A 22,072-nucleotide genomic window follows, 5' to 3' on the forward strand; every position below is an offset into this window, starting at 1 on the left:
TCCTAATGAATTAAAATAAGGGTACAATCACCGAATAGGGTGCAACTTGCTAGACTTGAGTCCAGTCCTCGTTTACAGAGTTTAGGGTTAGGGATTGTGGTTGGGGTAAGGCAGTCTTGTTAAGTTGCACCCTATTCGGCAAATGCTCCAAAATAAGTTTGCTTTCAGCAGTTTGGGGGGTTAGTGTAAGAAAACGGCCCTATCTCTATTGAAGACATGACCTTCATCTCCCACACAGGGGTGTAGATTTCTAATAGATTTACCTACTCAGCTAATTCCATTTGAAATTCACACTCCATGTGTGGAAGATTAAGGTCATGTTTACCTCCTGGGAGATACTGAAGGGATGCTGCAGCCAAACAAAATTGTTTCGCTTGCCCAAGATCGCATTAGTTGGAGAAAGCTTGTAGTCGCCTGCTCCGCAGCCGACTGATGATGATGATGATGATGATTTCCATGTTGCATCTATGGATATCAACTGGAAATGTGTTGATATTGAATGAAAATCATGTTATAATGAAAGACAAAGATAAAGACAATTTATCGCGTCTGACGTCACCTGTCAATCAAACTCGAGCACGGTTTGTTTACAAAGTGTCGTGATGATGACTTGCTGAACGCGGATTTATAACCGGGCGCCGTATTGTTAATTTTGCACCTTTCGACATGCAAACCATCTCAAAAGTTAGGTCTTTATAGTAGGAAACTTTCTTTGGTGAAGGCACCATGTCCACAATGCCTAGAAAAGCTGCTTTTAGCCTTGTAAAAGTACGAAATTTTTCGCCATTTGCTGCTATTCCTTTTCTCTGATCAGCACCAGATAGATCGGACTTCCTTTTCTGCGCTGATTAACCTGTGTAAACCAATCAAGGATCGTAATTGACAGTGACATCAGACGCGATATTGTTTTTGTTTTATCTCTGTCTTTAATTATATCATGATCACATTGATTTGTATTATCTTCTTCTTTATTACCATTACCCCATGAGAACTACCTGCTGATTGGCCAAAAAGAAGTTTTCATTATCAATTGGACCAATCGTTAACATTGTTAGAATAATTTTACCACACAAAAACATTGGGGTGAATTATTTACAAAGCTCCATTCTGATTGGTGATTAAAGTAATAATATCATATAATCGACCAATCAGAGGCAATGTTAGATCGACAGGTAGTGCTCAGGGGGTTAAATATTATGGTTGTTATGCTGCTGTTTGTTTTCCTTGTTGAAAACTTATTTTTGTTGTTTTGGTTTGCATACTTTTATTATTATCAAATTGCATTGCCTTTTGTTTTGAAAAGTTTCACAATTATTGTGTTTCTTTGTTTCTACTAACAAAATTTCCTCCATTGAAATACAGGGATGATATTTTTCAGCTGATCAGCTGAATTCAGCTTTTTTTGACTATTCAAATTTAAGCATTTTCATTTATTTTCAGCCCAATTTTGGGTCATTTTTGCTAATTGCATGTCATTTTTCAACTTTTTTTGTTCTGATTCAGCGTTTTTCAAGCAAAGCCACTTTCATGCCTGGAAATACAACTTGCAACTGAAGAACGGTCCAACTCTACCATTTTACACAAATTAATTAGACCGGGAGTCGGACATTTTATTGCAGCAGACATTTCTTCCTTTTGTGTGAAAGAAGGGCTCAAATCCACTCTCTAAATAGTCTTCCAAGTACACTTAATCATGGATTCCATGGAAGAAAGGCCCAACTAAATATTGGGAATATTATGGAGATGGAGTTGGGTCCTTCTTCCTCTATAGTCTTAGGTATTCAATTTTATTTTAACATTTTTGTATTTTATGGTTTTATTCTTGCGAATGCTAGTCAGGCTTGTGTTGCTTTATATGTACTGACAAAATTTCCTCCACTGAAATATAACTTGCAATGTTCATACTGTATAATTTTATTTTTACATTTTCATATTTTGTGATTTTATTTTTACAATAGTAGTCAAGCACCAATGAAAAGACCAATGCCAGCCAGCGGAATTAGGCAACAGGCAACACCGGCTAAGCAACCACGGATTGCACCATTACCTACTCTACCCCCTGCATCACCACTGGTAAATCCCCAGACTCCGTCGCAGTCACCTGGCAGAGCCTCTAAGTCGACAGCTCCCAAACAGAAAATTACCTTGAAACCTGTAACCCTAAAAAGGAAGAAGAGAATCCACAAAAGAGTCCAGGTGGATGAAGAGCAGGCAGAGGCCTTGGAGTCAGAAGATGAATCTGATAAGCTGCCAAGGTTCGGGTTTTTTTTTCCTGTTGTTCTTTAGTGCGTGAAACCGGAACAATGTATACTTCTGAGATGCGGATTTAAAGAATAAACTAGTCACCTTTACGGGAAATCCCATGAGCCTTTGAGGGTAGACCAGAGATGTTTTCATTTAATATCATGCCGATATGCACATCGCTGAGTGAGCAACGTGATTGCACATTTGAAAGCCGTGATGTGCGCAGTATCGATGTGCGCATCGGCGTGACAATGTCAGAAGTCTGCCTGAAAAGGTTTATTACCGAAAAGGTTGATAGGAATTTTTGTTTTTACTATCGTCTGTCATGTGATAGATGACAGGCAGGTCCAATATTTTGAGTAGTGGATGCCGGCACATCTCATTCTTTGTCTATAAAGTATTATTTTAATACTTTAAATAGTTTTATTTAGTAAAAAATAAGTTACAGTGATGGAAAATTCTTCTTATTCTAAAATGAACGAATCTTATCAACGGTAGCTTCAAATTGAGCATTATGTTATGTTGAGTTTTTGGTGAGTAATTTGCAGTACTTTAGCTTTCATTTGAGATTAAAATGAACAATGCAGTACATGAAAGGGTACATGCAGGCGTTCATCACACGGTGTACGTGGACGATCATCACGCTGTTGGCAGCTGTTTTCATTCATTCAGATGAAATTTCCACTATGGATTGTTTGCTAAAATGAATGCAAAAAAAAAAACCACACAAATTTGCGAGTGTTACAACCCTTTACTTTCTTTGTATTTTCCTCCAGATTCAAGATCCAGATGGATAAAAAGAATGTGTCCCACAACGGAACACAAGTGGTGGAAGACGACTTATGCGGTGGTTGCTGGGTCTGTCGTCAAATGAAAATAAAACAGGAAATTAAACAGGAAATGGATGATACTAGCAGCGTCAACGTGAAACGAGAACAACTTGCCGTCAAGCACGAGCCGGGGATGAGCGGAGATGCCTTCCATGACATTCCTTCAACATCTCGGGCATCGCCGTCAAGGGATAAACAGTCTGCGACACCACCAAGTAACTCTGAATATATGCAGAAGAGATTTGACTCGTTGACGAAGGAAAGAAATTCGTATAAGCAAGAACTGGAGAGAATTAAAGAGGAGCAAGCTAAACAGAGTCAAGGACCGTCTGTGAGTCATTTGACGGAAAAGTTGGAAGACAGCTGGCAAAAGATTGAAGACTTGCAGAGCCAATTAGATAAAGCGACATCAGATAGAAATATTGTGAAGAAAGAGTTAGAAATTCTACGAGTGAGTCAGAATGTTAGCGGTAACGAAGCGCTAAACAGAAGCCTTGCTCAAATTAAAGTTGCCTCGGAGGAACGCGATATGTTGCGAGAAGGCAAAGCCGATCTTGAGAGACGCGTGAATCAGTTTACGAAAACTTTGAGCGAGAAATTGGACGTGCAGTCCAGAGAGATTCAAGATGACTTCAATAAAAAGCTGAGAGAAGCGCGTGAGCGAGCGGCGAGCGCGGAAGTAAAAGCCGACAATCTGAAGGAGGAGAACAAAGCTTTGGTGGATGAAGTCGCCAAATTGAAAGGACTTGCAAGTCAGGGAGACGATATACATAGAGTCTGTGTTGAAAAGCAGAAGCAAGCTCAAGAAAAAGCGTGTCAGCAAATGGAAGACTGTAAAATAAAAGTCAAAGCGGTACTAGAAGCTCAATGCAAAGAGTGGGAAGAAAAGACACGTACGTGGAAAGCTCGAATCGCCGAGACGCTCCGTGCGAAAGAAGAACTCGTTGAGCAAGCTAAGAAGTCGGAGAAGGATTTGGCGCAGGCAGAAGGGAAATACCAGGAGTTGTTGCAGAAGGATGACGTTTTGGAGAAGGAGCTAAAGGACACGAAAGAGAAAGCATTGAAAGCTGCGAAGGTGTTGGCAGAGGTGAAACATCAACATAAGGGTCAACTGACACAGCTGGAGGCAACCAGGTGTAGGGAATTGGCAGATTGCAGACAGGAGTTACAGGTAGGTGTGGTTACTGTTCCTGTCAGGTCACCCCATTTGAAATTCACACTCCCTGTATGGAAGGTTAAGTTCATGTCTTCAATAGGGGTGCAGGATCGGATCCAGGAATTTTTGATAGAGGTGGCGCCTTTTGGTCGACGACGAAAAAATTGTGTTAAGGAGGGTTACCCCCTCGAAAACTCAACGGGTTTGGCCCATTGTTTGCTGTTCATGGCCGAATTTGTTAATTTTTTTTAAATTTCTTTCATTTTTTGTATTTTTAAGTTAGGCGGGCGCCCTTTGCTAGAATAAAAAAATAGAGGGGGCGTGTGCCGGCTGTCCCCCATCTAAATCCGCCCCTGGGGTGTATGGATTTCAACTGGAATAGCCCATTTGGAAAGCATATGAAGTGCATTATACCATGTTCAACCTAAGTAGTGGAATACAAATGTAGTCCAATACATAAAATATGCATGGTTTTAAATTGGATCCTGGGATTCTCTACTGGAAGTCAGTTTAACCGAAATTCCTTCCCACAATAGACATTTAGCATAAGAATAGATGGGCAATTCCCACTTAGTCCAATCCCATTTGGTCCAATCCCACTTGGTCCAGTCCCAGTTAGTCCAATCTCACTTTTCCATATCTCACTTGACTTAGGTCATGTCCCACTATACTATGATCAGCTCTTAATAGGCGGGAATTATTCGGTTTTTGTTACTGCGCTAGTCAATAAAGTTACAACTTACGCACGCGTAAATTCACAAAAGCGCGCGTCATTCAAGCAAAACACAAAGTGCAGTTCGCGTAGGTGCTGCGTCTAGCTGTGTGTACGTCATTCTGTATCAATCCACGGTGTTATGAGTCCCCGCCTATTAAGAGCTGATCAGAGTATAGGGTCATGTCCCACTTGGTCCATGTCCCACTATGGCCACTAAGTGGGACATGGGCCTAGAGGGACATGGCCCCAGTGGGATTGGACCAAATGGGGTTGGACCAAGTGTGAACTGGACTAAGTGGGAATGGACCGAATAGGATCCACATATTGCTTGTTATAACCAGTTGTTAAATGTGTAACTTTACCTTAACATCTCACTGGAGATTACTGATAGTAGATCCGGCATGCCAACCAATTGAATACCTGAGTGGAAGAAGGGCCCACCTCCAATTTTTTACGAAAATGAGTTAGACCCAGCATGAAAAATGAGCCAAAATCCACTCTCTAAATAGTTTTCTACTTAAACTTAATCATTTTCATGGAAGAAAGGCCCAACTCCATGGAGTTGGGCCCTTCTTCCACAAATATTGGGTTAAAGAGGAATTTTGTTCATCCATGAATTCTGCTTTTCACTACAATAAGCTTTCTTGCTAACATATTACATGCTTCTATTTGTGCAATTAATGGATAATTACCAAATTTCTGTAGCTATTTATAACACATCTGCTTATGGAATTGGCACCTGCAGTATATTAGTGGAAGAAGGGCCCAACTCCAGCTCATATTAAGACCTGTACCGTTGTCATGGAAACATCATATATAATTTCGAATGTATGTAATATTGTATGTTCATGTATTAAAGGTCCCCTGAAGATGAAAACATTCTGTTTATAAGGGACCGTTCACAAACACTTGTAAGGGGGGGCCTGATGCAAAAAAAAATTCATCGCGAAAATTTTTCAGGGCCCCCCTTTACAGACCTCAAAAATGTCAGGGCCCCCCTTTTTGACATGAAAATTATGGGTCAACCCCATAGAAAAGCATATAAACTCAATTTTTCCAGGAAAATTTGTGGTCATTTTTTTTCAGGGCCCCCCCCCTTAGGAGGGTCAAAATTTTCAGGGCCCCCCTTTTGCATCAGCCCCCCCCCCTTACAAGTGTTTGTGAACGGTCCTTAAACTTTTCCAAATATTAAGTTTTTCTTAATATCTTGAAAACAGTTTTGATTGAGTTGGGCCCTTCCACTCAGGTATTCAATTGTAGCTGGCCCTTGCACAGTAAACATAGCAAAACAAGGTGTATTTGGTCCTCAAACACTAATCTTTGAAATGAGTATGGCAATTAAGAACCTCTGGTTTAGGGTAGGCAAAGACCTTGTGAGTTAAAGCCATTTGCAGTCGGAAGAGGTACCCGCTCCAGCTTGAACATCCTTCTAGAGCAGAGTGCATAAGCATCTTATTTCTAAGTTGATGTGAACCACTGATTGGCCCATGTGGTTGTCTTTTATAGTGCCTAGGTGCCTATAGTTTGATCAGCTTGTAATCCTTATAACATCGCGGATTGATACCATTATATTTTATTTGGAGAATTGTCTTGTGACATGTCGCCAGAAGTATTACAAATTATCAATTGAAGTCCTATACTTCGTCTACTTTCTTTAACACACAGAATATAGTCCAGGCAGATCAACTATATCACTCTTAACGTGGGTCTACTTTTTGGCGTAGTGGTAAAAGCCTAATAATTCCCGCCGATTATGAGCTGATCAAAACATAAGTTCTGGACCTGTGTCACTCCTCATGGGCTATTGCTCACTCTAGCATTTTATTAACTCAAATTAACTGTGCTTGTCTTTTCTTTTTTGTTTGTTTAATTACAATAACCAGGTGATGGTGAAAGAAATCAAGCAGCAACATGAAGAAAAGCAGCAAGATATCACCAGAAAACTTGCCGCAGCACAACAGGAAGTCAGCGATGCGCAGAACAAGTGGGAAGACTCGGAGAAGAAGGCCAACGACCTAAATCAATCCCTACAATCGCTTCGACGACAACTGAATCAAGCACGCCAAGAAACACAAAATCAAGCAAACAGTCAGAATGTGTTGGAGGGTCTGCGTGTCAACGTGTTGAATTTACTGAGAACTCTGATAGATCAAAATGATGTAGACTTGGATAATTATGTGAACGATCCAAGAAGCGCTCAAGTGGATGATATTGTTCAGAGAGTGCTGGATGATAACAGTCAAGAGTGAGTTTGATTTCAGAAGGGCACGTAACCATGGTAACATTCAGTGATTTTGAGTGAAGTGGGACATACAGAGATAGTGATCTGCAAAAGTTAGCATTGTGGCATACTAGCAGTCGCAGAGAGTGACAGAAAAATTGTTCAGTCTCTATAATTTGGTTCTCAAGTTTTTCAGTGACGTATGTGCATATTTCACTGGCTGCAGTAGTGAATCGCGCATGTAAAGTTAATCGTGCTGAGTATACACTCACACATACAAGAGCGAAAGACGTTACTACCAAATTGACGTTACTACCAAACTTGAAGCAAATCAAAGTATAGTGATTGTAAGACGCTACCAGTATTTCAGTTGTGGCTAGCGATATCACTAGAACGTTCCCTTGAAGTCAACTTGATGTGATTTATACGCTAGGGCATGCTAGCAACTTCTGCTATCGGCAATAGCATTTCCAATCAAGCAACAGAAATACGTCGTGAAAAAATGCTATACTTACTTGCAGTTTCTTTGTATGATGAGGGCATTATTTAAGAGTTAAGCAGCTTATAAACTATGCTATGATATAGTTTGCTTTGTTGGGCCATAAATTGGTCAGTGAGCATAAATAGATCAATCTCATGATGATGGCTCATGTTTTTTCAGGGTGTCACAATTGCCCAATTTAGAGCAGGTCTTGGGACCATTTACTGCATGAAAGGTTTTATATATATTTGAAGGGTCCAAAAGCAGCCAAAACTTCAAACAAATGGAGTTAAACTGAATTTTTCACTGAAGGAAGATGAGTTTCAAATAGAGCTGCTAATGTGTTAATTCCATTTGAAATTCATACTCCCGATGTGGAAGATATTTACAAAATCTTCCACAGGGGTAGTGTGGATTTTAAATGGAATAGCCCAATTTAGCTTTACGCATCCCAGTACTCCTGACAATATTACTACCATGGATGTCGGTTGATAGTGAGTTCAACATTGTAATGAGTTTGCCAACAAATTGGGCTATATCAGTTAAAATCCATGTACATGACCTTAATCTTCCACACAAGGAGTGTGAATTTCAAATGGAATGTCCAGGTCATGTCTTTCATAGGGTGTTTGGATTTCAATGGGAATAGCTTATTTGGATGCATTTTGAGACTTCTTATCAACTGTGAACTTATAAATACAGGAGATGTTGATTTAGTGTTACTCGATCATTCCAGAAGCTTGAAGTAGTTGTTTGTTATTTGTTCAGACACAGTAGCAGATCCCAGACTATACTTTGTTCTGGTCCTAATAGGCAAGACTTGTAACATTGTGGATTGATAATGGACAGGCATACACACAGTTTGCTGCAGCACCTACACAATGTACCCTTTGCATAGTGCATTGTAAATTTACATGAATGTAAGTTAATTAAACATGTGCAGTAACAGAAACAAAATAATTTTTGCCTATTAGGAATTGAACATGGAATAGTTGCTAGGGGCTAGTATTGGTGAACAACATTTTTTTGTGTGCATTTTGCTGTACATGTAAATGTAAAGTGTAGGAATGCATCTTGCATTCTAAATTGTATCGTCCTGTAGAATATCGTCGTTTGACGGGAAAAACCTGTGTGTCATTGGCCCCTAAACATGTTTAAAGCAAAACTCCCTGTGTAACCTCTTTGCTGGAAATTCTTTTAAACATGTTCAAGGGCCACAAGTATATAGCAGATTTTTCCTGTCCAACGACGATATAGTACTGTAAAAGTGGACATTTTTAAGCTCATTTATTTTTGCGTTTCTCACGTTCCAAGTAGCTACCGCAAAAATAACAATGCATAAAATATATTCCTTTTGTGTATAGGTGAATGTGAGGAAGCTTATAATCACACTTTTAAAAACAAGGGAAACAGTTCAAAATTGGCAAAGTGTGAAATATTACTTGTGCGAAAATTTCTACTTTTACAGCGTGCATTTTATATGCGGTAGTGGCTAAATGCATGCAAGAGTTCAAACTGTATACTAGCCCATAGGGTGCCAAAAAACCTACTTGGCAAGTCCGTCTGCTCATTGAACAGGGTTTTTAAAAAACCACTCTTTCAATTTTATCAAATGATGAGGGTGATGTTACTGCAGTCCTGGTCTTAAAGCAATAATGTGTGATTTGCATAAAGAATAGATTCCTATTTAAATGTTTGTTTTCACAGATCACATAATCCTCTTTTAAATTTGGGGCCAAATAAAAGAGGTATAAGGAAGAAAATTGCGATTTCATTCCAGCGCCTACAATGTGTGTACTACGCTCGCCGATCATAACATGTAATACTACACGGAGCATCGCGCTCGACGTGTGTACACATAAGCTATCATCCACAGGAGATGTTAGCAAGCAGTCGATCGATGAACTCTGAATAAAACCGGGTCGACCCGGTTTTAATATAATAAGTTAAATTTTACTGTTATTAAAGCACTTCAGGCTTAGTCTTTTACGTGGTATATTAGCACACCACTGGGCATTATAATTATGCAAAAAGTAGAAATCCGAGTAAAATTGAGGGCGTCGCTGTGACGCAAATCACACATTATGCTTTAATCTTTTTGCAGTGCAGAGCCATTTTTGCTTTGGGGCTATTCCTTTTGAAATCAACACTCCCTGGTTTTGTAAACAGAATATCTAGACCAAATTTTGACTGTATATGTAAGCTATTCCAGTTGAAATCCATACACCCCTATGGAAGACATAACCTGAAACTTCCACACAGGGGGTGTGAATTTCAAATGGGGTTACCTGAATGGGTGACTCCATTTGAATCCTACACTCCCTATGTGGGAGATTAAGATCATATCTTCTATAGTGGGTGTATGGATTTCAACTGGACTAGCCCTTTCTACCTTCCCCCTTGTCATGCATGTTTAATATTTTAAACAGCTGGACTGGACCAAGCTACACAGATTATTTGGGGGGGGAGGCGATGAACAAAATAAATGGTATTCAGTGAGGAGTCTGCTTAGTGTAGGTTGAGTTTCGTTTGTTTGTAATTTTGAATATTCTCAGGCAATTATGTATTGTACAAAAGTTTGAAATGTATATTTAACCTGTTTATACATACGTGTATATAAATAGTACAGCATATCTAATAACAATTATTACTTTGAGGTAGGACCTATCTTTTGAGCTCTTGCCAATGGAACACAATTTAAGGTCTCCATGTGTGTCAAACCAAGATGGCAGATGTACCATGGGTTACGCACAGGCCAAGGGCTTATATGTACCAAAGGTTAGGCACAGGGCTATGTGACGTGTCATGTCAAAAGGAGACACTTTTGGGCAGGTTATCAATTTTGAGGTTTTTACATATCTTAAATAAAGAGATATTTTGCTCCACAATGCCATTTTCCCCAATGAAATCGGACATTCCTAAGCGAAGATATTGAGTTCGTAATTAAGTTATGGTATTATAAAATTGGAAATTGAGATATCGGCCATATTATTGACAATGTTGAGAGTAGCAATTACCTAGAAAAATGTCTCAAAAAATACAAGATGCCAGTTATATTCTGGTCTGAAACTATCAGACAATATTTTAAACATTAATAACATCACAAATTCGCAACAAACCCAAATTGTGAAAAAATCTCCCCCAGGCAGAGTTTTGGCAATTTCTCCATTTAAGATCCTGCCCAAAAGTGTCTCCTTTTGACATGACACGTCACATATATAGCTGCTAGTGGATTTTTACGGTCGTAGGATAATAACTGTGTATAGGATTCCCTGTCGCTCGAAAAGCATGGTGGGTCAATTGCTAAAAACATTTTTTTGATTTTTTTTGTGTGTGATAAACAATGCATTGGCCATCCATCACTGTCTGGGCCACCAAAAGGTTAACCTATCAGGAAAATGGCATCCAACAGCCGATCCAATAATGATGTGTTGGTCAATTATGCTGCGAAAATGCAGTTTTATATGGGTGGGAACGCAAGAATATGTAGATATTTGGAATTTCTACCCTAAATAATAGACTACCGACTTTCCAAGAGGCTTCAAAATGGTCAGGGGGGAGGGTGGATCCTGAGCTACGGTCGGTTGGGAACCCTAACCAAGCAGTTATTTTCTGTGGCCTAATAGATAGGAAATATGTTGCGTATGTAAATAAAGGATGTAAAGGTTTAATAATATAATAATTATTTCTTTTTTTACTATTTATTTTTGCCTCATTTTCAAATCATGAAAATTGTATTGGGCCATTACGATTGAAATTCATACACCCCCTGTGGAAGACACTCCTTAATATTCCACACAGGGGATGTGAATTTCAAATGGGGCTGCCTCAATATGGGTGATTCCATTTGAAATCTACACCCCCTGTGTGGGATATAAGGTCATGTCTAACATAGGGGGTGTAATGTATGAATTTCAACTGGAATAGCTCATTCATGTTTACAGTTTGAATTTTTTCATGCTGTGGAAATAATGAAACATTTTGTTGTAAAAATGTTGTCATCATCATCAGTAATGTAAATCCAGCATTAGCTTTCATGATTTTTTTAATGTCTAAGCAGGGTTCCCACGATCCTTGAAAGTCATTGAAATTGAAAGCACCTTTTCAAGGCCTTGAAAGCCCTGGAAATTTGCACAAGGTCCTTGAAAGTCCTTGAAAATTGGAATTTTACCTAACATATAATTCTGACAGAATTTGGGGAGTGGGGAAGAGCTCTCACTTTCGTTAATACGTGCCGCATGGAGAGCCACGTCATGATTTTTGAGTTGTGATAAGTCCTTGAAAATCATGGTTTTGGACCTTGAAAGTCCTTGAATTTTAAAGATGCAGGAACCCTGTCTAAGGAATTGATCAGTTTAAAATGGTGCAAACCCTGACAATATTAATAATTATTATTTATTATTTGATATTTTGTTAACCTATCAACTTTATTATCTTAGATTAGATCGTATATAGTCTTCCTTTTATATCAAAAGTTTTGTAGAATAGATTTTCATTTCTTTGTTCATGTTGTTAGTAAAACAAATATCCTTATTATTTATGAAATATCAATGAATTGACTGTTGTTAATTGTGATAACATTTAATCTTTGCATGTAATGATATCGACCATGACAAATTTATATTAATTAGTTATGATTAATTAGTTTATAGCTCATTAACAAGCATCGAAGCAGCATGGACAGTTGATCCAAAGATTGAACAAATTTGGGTGCGGTAATAGCAAGATATTAGTATGTAGTAACATTTGTATTCATAAAAATGCAATCTGTTTTGGCTGATTCAAAATACTTGTATACATCACAAAAAGTAACTGCCCCTTCTTTTCAAAAGACCACAACTCAAAACTAGCGCATCAAATTTACAAACTAAATAACAAGAAGCCCAATTAATATAATTCTATGCAGTTTCATACCACATTTCTGGCAAGGTTCTGAAATTTTGCTGGGAACCTGCTGAATGGAAAAGATGCACATTCCAAAGTACTTTGTTTCACCCCAACTTTGCTAGTGGTATCAGTGCTTTTACAATGTACATGGTTGTGCCATAAGCATGCTGACAAATAGAACTTGCACATTAGTGGCGTAGCTAGGGATTGTGGTGCCCAGGGCTAAGGATACATAATGGCACCCCCCAATTCTTGAAACAATTGCGTGTGGCGTGGATCACACACAAATTTGGACAAATAGGGCCTACCTCTACTTAATTTTGGTTAAAATGAAGTTGAATAGCGGTCTTAAATTGATCTTTCAAATGATTTTGTGCCTAAATGCGAAAATTTTGACATTCATCGCTTGGAGGGGGCACTGAATCGATGCTGAATTGTCCAATTCGACACCCCCTAAGGGTGGCACTCGGGGCACGTAAAGTTAAGTTTGCCAGGCATATGGGAAATGATCAGGGAGAAGCACTATTTTCCCCTCCATGAGTAACACAGAAATATGGTGGACTCTGGATTCTTCTAATCAACTTCTTTGGGGTGAAATGAAATTGACCAAATAAGGCATTACCGGATTAACATAGTAGAGGCATATTAAACGTCTCTCAATATATTTTATTTTCCACTTTTGTATGATTAATTGTAGTTTTATAGTTTGTACCCTTTGTATTCTGTAGAGTAGCAGTATTATATTAAGTGTGTGTGAACAAATGTAATAATAAGAGTATTATCGTCATGCTCAGCCATGGAGCATTTTTTCATATAATATTTTTTGCTATAGAAACAAAACTTTTGATGCACCTGCAAAAATATGGCATGAAGTTCAAATAACAAACAACTCATTTAACACAATGGGTACTATTTTGATGGCTGTAAAGAGGCTTTTTTGGCTTATCACACCCAACGTAGCATTGCTAAAAAAATATGTCCAGTATTTTGATTTAATTCCAAGTTTCATACAATCTGTAATCTTATCCCTAGTATTATAAAAGTGTCACATATTGTGGACCATTTTGACATTAACATCTTTAACCTCATAAGAACTACATGCCGATTGGCCAAAATGAACATTGTGTCCAATTTTGAACCAATCAAGGAGGGTTTTAATAAGATCATCTGCAAATGCAAGTTTGACCATAAATAGTTTAAAGCCTACTCATAATTGGCAATTGAAATGGGCATTTCAAGCTATAAACCAATCAGAAATGCTGTTAGATGACCAGTAGTGTCCAGGGGGTTAAACTGATAAATAGTGATAATCATGTATTTTAAGCGACAAAAAAGCAATAACCCTGTTTTATGGGCTGGACTAACCCAGATTTTGTGTTTGCTGAGAATTTCATTTCCAGGAAAAAAAATTAAAGGAAGGTGACCTGATATATTTGGAAAATCAAATTCTTTAAAACTTGCGTATAACATAAAATGTCATCCCTTTCAAGCACTCATGCAAAAAGAAAATGTAAATGTGACTAATTCCTAATGGAATTACCGACATTTATACAGTGTGACATTGGTAGTCTACTGTGTTTTTATTAATGATAATCATCATGATCATGTAATATATTGATTCAAGTGAAAGGCCCTATTTTTCTCATAAACATTGAAATTAGAAGTTCCAACTCAGTGTATTTCCCAAGATATCATCAAAAAACTGCCTAATTAGTCTTAACTATGGTATACCGTATTTGAGACTAATTCGACAGTTTTTTGATGATTTCTTCGGAAATACACCGATTTGGAACGCCAAATTTCAATATGTTTATAAGAAAAATATGAGCTTTCATCTGATACCAAAATTAGCATTTTGATGAGGTAAAGTGGGGGATGAGATTTTCAATCAGGTTACCCACCTTTAAAAATTAAAATAATTGTTAAAAAAATTCCTGACCCACCGACCCTACTTGAAAAGTCGGTCCACCCATAAAATTTGTTGTTGTTGTCGCCTTAATGGGTTAATTTTATGATTGAGTTTCACTGTTGTTGGCTTATTTCTAACATTGTATAAGGTCATGTTATTCCAACGAGGTAAAACTAAAAGAGTACCTACTCAGCCATGTTTGCATGTTGCTCATGCACCAGGAAAATTTTGATTTACAGGGCGTTATTGTTTGTGATATGTGTGTATTGTGCATGCGTAACCTTTGAACGTTAAAGTTAAAGACGCAATTTATTGTTCCATTTTGGGCTTTTGATGATAAAAGCTGGAGATACACTATTTGCCCTCCATGAGTGACAAACCAATATTTGGAGTTGGTACTCTTTTGGTCTAATCTCTTATAATATTGGGCTATTTCAGGTGAAATCCATATGACATTAATCTTCCATACAAGGAGTATGAATTTTAAATAGGGTTACCTGAATAGGGTGATCCATTTGAAATCTACACCCCTTGTGTGGGAGATAAGGTCATGTCTTCAATGATGTATGCATTTCAACTGTAAGAGCCCATTTTGAGATCTTTGATTCAGTGATCTGCCAAATCAGAAAATCTGAAAATTCATTAAAATCAGATTTTGTAAAGAAATATAGGTGTGCTAAATTATCTGCAGATGATAAGTCCAAAAAAGTATTTTATATACCATTATGTATGAGTATCTTTACTCAAAAATTTTGTTTTTGATCAGGGGTTTGTTTACCTCCTCTTTGACCAAAGTGTGTTTTTTGTTCTTTATTTTTTTCATATTATTTTTTAGTTAGTTTTGATACTTGTGACATTGATAAGATTTAACACTTAATTGTGTGTACATATAAGATTGTGTTATATAAACCAAAATCATACTACTATATATATGTGTTGAATTTCACTTGTAGTCTCAGTTTTTGTAATTGTTTTACAGATTTGGCCAGTGACCCTGGAAGGGCGTGTCATTAAAAAAATTAGACTCATAGCATCAAGTATTGATATAGAATAGCATGCATGCAGTTGGTCGCAGCATTTACGCTAGTTACGTGACTGGCCTACGCTATTTACACCTAGGAAGCATGTTCAGTCCAAAATATTTCAAGACTTGATGTATAAAATATGATCTAGTAATTACATAAAACTGGTCTCTAAGTGAATTAAAACAGTAAATATATTAATTATTTTGATATTTATGTAAAAGCAAGCCACCAAACAAAGTGTTGTTATATAAAATGTGCATTTTGGCATTTTAATTGTATCTATCAACGGCAAATAAATACCTATCGGTACTCATGTTTCAAGACAAATACAGGACTATTTTGTTGGATCAAAAAGTTTGTTTTAACATTATGCATTAACATAGCTCAATCCTTTTGTAAATTTTGGGGTATAAAGGTCATGAAAAAACACTACAACAACATTTTAAAATGTTGTCAGAATGTTATTGCAAAATATTTTTTGGCAAACTTTGTGCAAAATAATTTGTCAATGCTTAATAACATGTTAGAATGTCTGCAGCAAGCTTTCAAAATGTTCCCTGAATTTTTTTTAAACATTTTATACTCTTTATATAACCCAACTTTTAAATGTATTCTGTAAAATGTTGTGTTTACTGAGTACCCAATGTTTTAAATTCTGAGTTTTGGCAAAGGTACTTCTTCATCTCTCCTTTATAGTGTGCTGAGGCTTGTGGATCAACGTTAAGGCGTTGTGTCTGTGCGTAGCACACTATAAATCACTGCACTTTTTTTTTGTTATAATCTATTAAAAATGAAAGAGTGAAATTAACCGATGAATCTATCTGGGGAGTGAAATTATGATTTGATTTATTATAATTTTGAAAACTTTAGACTTGTGCCAAACTTGTGAATAATATTAATGTGAAATAAGAGGGGATGGCCCTTTTATTCTAAAAATTGATGTATGCAATTTATAACTTTTATTCACAGTTAAAATAACATTTCGTGATCCCCCAGGACCCCCACTTTTCTCAAAAAAAGTTGAGATTTTTATATCACTGGAAACCTCTGGCTACATAATGTTGATGTACAAAAAAATTCTTGCAGATTAATTAATTTAGCAAAGATATCGTGAAATTTGAATTTCGTTCTGGTATACCAGAACAAAATTACAACACTTTGTCTATGGAACAGTGTAATACACATAATTATGCATAACTCGCAAACACAAAATCGGAATCAACTCTTAATTTGGAAATAAGTTTTTTTCGTGGACATTACTGAAAAATGTTATAAAAAGATGATGCCAGGATCACAAAATAGGATTGAGATATGCTTCGGTCTACGTCTACTAAAACTGAATAATACCTTTTTAATGTCAATAATATAGTTCTGTATTTTTCTGGCATTGGGAGTAGGATCGAAACCGGACAAAATTGGTATTATTGTCTCGGATTCGGTGTAATTTTTAAGTTATAGAAGGCTATACCGTTTTGCCAGACATGTACTGCTATTTGTAAATGTTCATCACAATAAAATAACATGTAAAAACTTCTGAATACCTGTGCCATAAGTAGTCTTTTATAATTATCATCAGTACAATGTTTGAGAAAGTAGTCACATGCCTTGAAAAGGAGAGGGAATCAGGGGTTTATTTCACTAAACTTCACGACGATGCTTTTGTAAGTCTTGAAATCAGAGACTTAAATAATGTTCTTCAATCATTAATTCAAATTATTCTAATAACATTTAAATGTTGGATTATAAGATTATGCATTTTTTTAAACATTGTAAAATATTTTGGGCAATTTGACAACAGTTAAATATCATATTTTCAAAAATGTTGTTTTATGAATGTTTTCAAAACGTTTTTATACCCTTTATATAACCCAACAAATTCTGTAAAATGTGTGTGTGTGCGTTTACGTAGCCAGGCAAACGAGGACACACACAAGGATACACACATGTCAAATGAGGACACCCGGTGACCGTGGACATCCTCAGTGTTTTAAATGTATCCAAGACATCGCAAATAACGTAAAAATACATTTAAAACAGGTCCACCTATTGGTGGTATAGGACGGCCCATGGTTGGATAGTAAGTTGTCTGGTGTGTGTGAGTGAGGTCCATGGTATGGCGATTAAGAACGGATGTGCGAGTCCTCGGTTAGTATGTTTTAAACCAAGTGAAAAATGAGGTCCTCATTTTCCTGCCTACGTGAGGGGGGGGGGGTGTGTTTGCGCTGGGTATAGTCTGGCTGCCAAGTGTAATTTTGCCACACAAGATATATTTATTTGAAGCAAGCCACTATTTTCAATGGTTGTTTACAATCTACAGGTAACCAATGTTTTACATGCCCAAACTCAATTGCTAAAATTGACCTATTCACTACTTGCACAGCTCCGTCATTATGCACAATGTGCGAGGAGAGCCTCGAACTGGCAGCACACATGAATGAGAAGCGAACCAGTCATATTATATTGTGTGTAATTTGTAATTATTCCTTTCATGTGATGTCAGTTTGAGGCTCTCCTTGCACATAGTACAAAATGGCGGAACCATGCAGGTAGTGAATAGGACTAATACATGTTTACCCCTGAGCACTACCTTCTGATCTAACATTGCCTCTAATTGGTCAATTACATGATGTCTTCATTTTAATCACCAATCAGAATGGAGCTTTCCAAATAAATCACCCAATTTTTTTTTGTGTGGTGAAATTGTTCTAACAATGTTGCTGATTGGGCCAATTGATAATGAAACCTTCTTTTTGGCCAATCGGCAGGTAGTTCTCATGGGGTTAAAGACGTTGATGTTACATTGGTCCACATCTATGCGACACTTTATGAGGCTGAGGCTAAGACCTGCTAAAACATGCATGACATATAAACTGGGCTCAAAAAGAAACTTATCATTTTTCACAAGGTCATATCTTAAAATACTTCAATACTCTACGCTGGTCAGTAGCCAAACAATTGTCCAACTGACACAACAGCAAAATGCATTGACATGGAACAGCTTCCTGGACCATATTCACAGCCCAATAATTGGTGCCCAATAATTGGTACCCAACACAAGAAATCTGTAAGTGGAATAGTGTGGAACAAGACCTGAAGAAAGTTGGTGAAAAGCAGCAGCACTTATGATCACCTGTGTAAGGATCTTGTACATATTCTCACAGATTTCTTTTGCTGGGTGCCCATTATTTGCCTGTGAATGTGGTCCAGGAAGCTGTTTCATGTCGGTGCATTTTGCTGTTGTGTCAGTTGGACAACTGCTTGGTTACTGCCATGTTTTTAGAATAGAGTATTGAAGTAATCCTGTATCATTCGGTTCATTTTTATGGACAGGATTTTAAGATATGTCCTTGTGAAAAATTATAAATTTCCTTTTGAGCCCAGTTTAGTAGTTACCATGCAATATTACATGGACATGCAGCATAGGGTATCAGTGGCTCCACAGTGATTTTAACGGGGCTTATAGCCAGAGGACCCGATTTAACCCTAACACCCAAAAATACCACAATGAAAAATGCTGCGCATGCATGAATCCCAGCTACCGGTTCGTGATCGTGTGGTTGGCATGCAGGGGGTCAAAGGTTCGAATCCCGGGGGTGCCAAGTGACTTTTTTCTTCATCTTCTCTCCTTTTTCGTATCTTCTTTGATTTCCGATATCAAAAAGCAGGGTTCAGTGTTAGGGACAATCTTATTTCTAACACTGACACAAGATTTAAAGATTATTCATACAGACATGGCAAGACTTATTTAGAAATATTTATTTCAGACATTATTTACAGAGTATAGCTCAGTAAAATATTAGGCACAGCTTTACACAAAGGATATAAAAACAAAGATATAGAACAACAGCTAGAATACACTATAGTTTTCAGCAGAGAACTTCAGCGGTCTGTCAATTTGGTGCAGTTTATGGTGTACACGAAAGTGTGGTTCTGATTGGCTAATTGAATCACGTCATCATCACATCGGCACCTCATTCGCTGGTCAAGCTGTGTAGCAACGCGTGACCTTCCCGATAATCAGACAGAGCAGACAAACAATGCTGAAGTAGTTTGCTGAATGGTATAAAATTACCAAAGATACGATACCCAGCAAACACAAAACGTTTTACAGAAAACTGGGATATATAAAATGTTTCATTTCAAAAACACTTTTGAAAACTGGATACAAAACATTTTAATATAATGTTATTAAAGATAGGGATGGCAGCCCCGGATAGGTCATCCGAAGATATGGGTAGTGAACACTACACAGTAAATATTCATGTGGAACATTATTTTTGCATTTTTGTGCAACCCTTTTATTTTTGTATTTTCAGCCTTTTTACAAGTCAAGACCTCAAATTCATAATCAACAACAGGTTAATATACATGGCAAATAGCGGTCATGATTGATGATGAAGGCAGCATTCAAAAAGCATGCAATATTTCACAAGCTTTTGGCTAGCCTTGATTCAAGGTATAATTCTCCTGAGATTTTTTTATGGGCCCAAATTCAATTACACAATTGATTATATGGGCCTAATACTTGTTGCTAATATGCATGGCAAATAGCAATTATGATTGATGTTCAAGGAACATCCTAGCAATCACAACATTATGCCCGGGATTATGCCTTCTATGTTAGAAAAACGATTATCAAGCACAAATCACATGGTTTTATTTAAAACAAACTCATATTGACCATAAAAACAGCGGGCTCTCAACACGCAATATTCAAAATTCCCGCACTGAAATTGCCTGTGGCATGACATACCATTTATAATTTATACACAAACGTGCTAGAAAAGGAATATTTATTATGCAAATAACCAATTTCCATGGCCCACAGAACTGTGTGCATCTATTGGGAACTAACCTTTTGTTATGCTAAATAGCCTTCCCAATTCGTGTTGAAGGTCATGCTTTACATACATCAATGAACATCTAGAGTTCTTTGTGTCAAAAACGACAGAATTTCTAGCGCTTATGTATGGTATATGGTAGCAATGACGTCATGGTTAATTGTGCTCCATTGTTGTCAGCCTTATTTGTGTTACTGTGATGTCATTGCCACCAGCAATTTTGGTGCCCGGGAAATTTGAATATTGAGAGGTGTTTTTATGGTCAATATGAGTTTGTTTTAAATAAAACCATGTGATTCGTGCTTGATAATTATTTTTCTAATAAGGCATAATGTTGTGATTGCCGGAGTGTTCCACATATAATTATAGGCTTTTGGCAAGCCTAGATTCAAGGTATACTTTCTCCTGAGATTTTTTATGGGCCCAAACTCAATTACACAATTGATTATAGGCCTAATACATGTTTTTCAGTTTGAAGATCTTAACCCTAACACGCCTGAGTACTACAAAATACTACTTGATATATGCGCTGTTTGTGCGTGCATCCCACGTGGTGTGATGACGCAATTGCCCTATAATAGGCACGGTTTCGCTGGCCAGCGAAGCCCAAGACCCGTGGCAAAGTGTCGCCGAGCCAGTGGTTGGCATGCTAAGGGTCTCGGTTCGAATCCCACCCGAGCAAACAACTTCTTTCTTTGTTTTCTCTCTTTATTCCTTTCTTCTTTCCCTTCCGTCTCCAAAAAGCCCCTGGCGGGTTAGGGTTATTAATGTTACACTGGTCCACATATTTCGCGATCCTAGCATCCTCTTTTTATGACATTTTTCAGTAGACATCCACAAAATTTTTTTCAATTGATACCAATTTTGCATTTGCGAGTTATGCACGATTATGTCTATTACACTGCTCCATAGACATGTGTTGTAATTTCGTTCTAATACACCAGGACGATATACAAATTTGACGATATTTTTGATTAACTAATTAATCTGCAAGGATTTTATTGTACATACACATGATGTAGCCAGGTTTCCAGTGGTATAAAAAAAATCAATATTTTTTTTTTAAGTGGGGGGAGGATGAGGCTGTGGATCACAAAATGCCCCTTTAAATGTCGCAAGACTGCAAAGAAATATAATAAGACGTTCTTGGAAAATGTGGATGAACAGCAGCAAAATCAATGATATGCATGATACTGCATGAATTTTAGTGCGATTAACATGATTAACTTTTCCACTTTGACAATTTTGAATGTTCCCCTTGGAAAGTTTCCTTTGGTTTTTTAATTTGTGATTTCAAGCTTCCTGTCAGTGACCTATAGAGGCCCTGCATCAATTTATCGATTGGCTCCAAACAAAGGATTTGAACCGGTATCCTTCACCATAGTTATGGCGGAGTGTAGTCCATTCAATCAAATGTTGTCATCAACCTATTTGATCGTAGTGCAGGGTTATGTGTGTGAGACGAACTGTCACGGTAAATTGCAATCATGCTTTTGTTGCATGCATTTGAGTAGTCCGCCATATTTACGTGATGATACGTCATATGCAAGGCCTCCAGGCCCGTACGCAGGGGGGGTGCGGGGGGTGCGACCGCACCTCCCCAAATTTGCAAAAGTATATCAAAAGTCCCAAAATGTCAGAATTTGCGAGCGAAGCGAGCAAAAAAATCAGTTTTTTTACGCTTTTTTGGTCAAAAAAGGTCCAAATTTGGGGAAGAAAGTCCACTTTTCACAAAATTGCCCCCCTTAGAAAAAAAAAGTCCA

At 37.5% G+C, this 22,072-nt stretch overlaps 2 protein-coding genes across 2 annotated transcripts in view; one reads left to right on the plus strand and one right to left on the minus strand.

The window, feature by feature from the left end:
- Positions 1 to 15,874, plus strand: part of LOC140141609 (uncharacterized) — a 52,450-nt gene extending 36,576 nt beyond the window's left edge. The window contains exons 17-19 of the mRNA XM_072163521.1: positions 1,959 to 2,255; positions 3,021 to 4,245; positions 6,829 to 15,874. Of these exons, the coding sequence (XP_072019622.1) occupies positions 1,959 to 2,255; positions 3,021 to 4,245; positions 6,829 to 7,194 (1,888 nt within the window). The 3' untranslated portion in view covers positions 7,195 to 15,874. The remainder of the gene's footprint in view (positions 1 to 1,958; positions 2,256 to 3,020; positions 4,246 to 6,828) is intronic.
- The window catches only part of LOC140141182 (uncharacterized), a 574,562-nt gene that overhangs the window by 83,410 nt on the left and 469,080 nt on the right, over positions 1 to 22,072 (minus strand). The window lies entirely within an intron of this gene.

Source organism: Amphiura filiformis, chromosome 19 (genome assembly GCF_039555335.1).
Source record: "Amphiura filiformis chromosome 19, Afil_fr2py, whole genome shotgun sequence".
NCBI lineage: Eukaryota > Metazoa > Echinodermata > Ophiuroidea > Amphilepidida > Amphiuridae > Amphiura > Amphiura filiformis.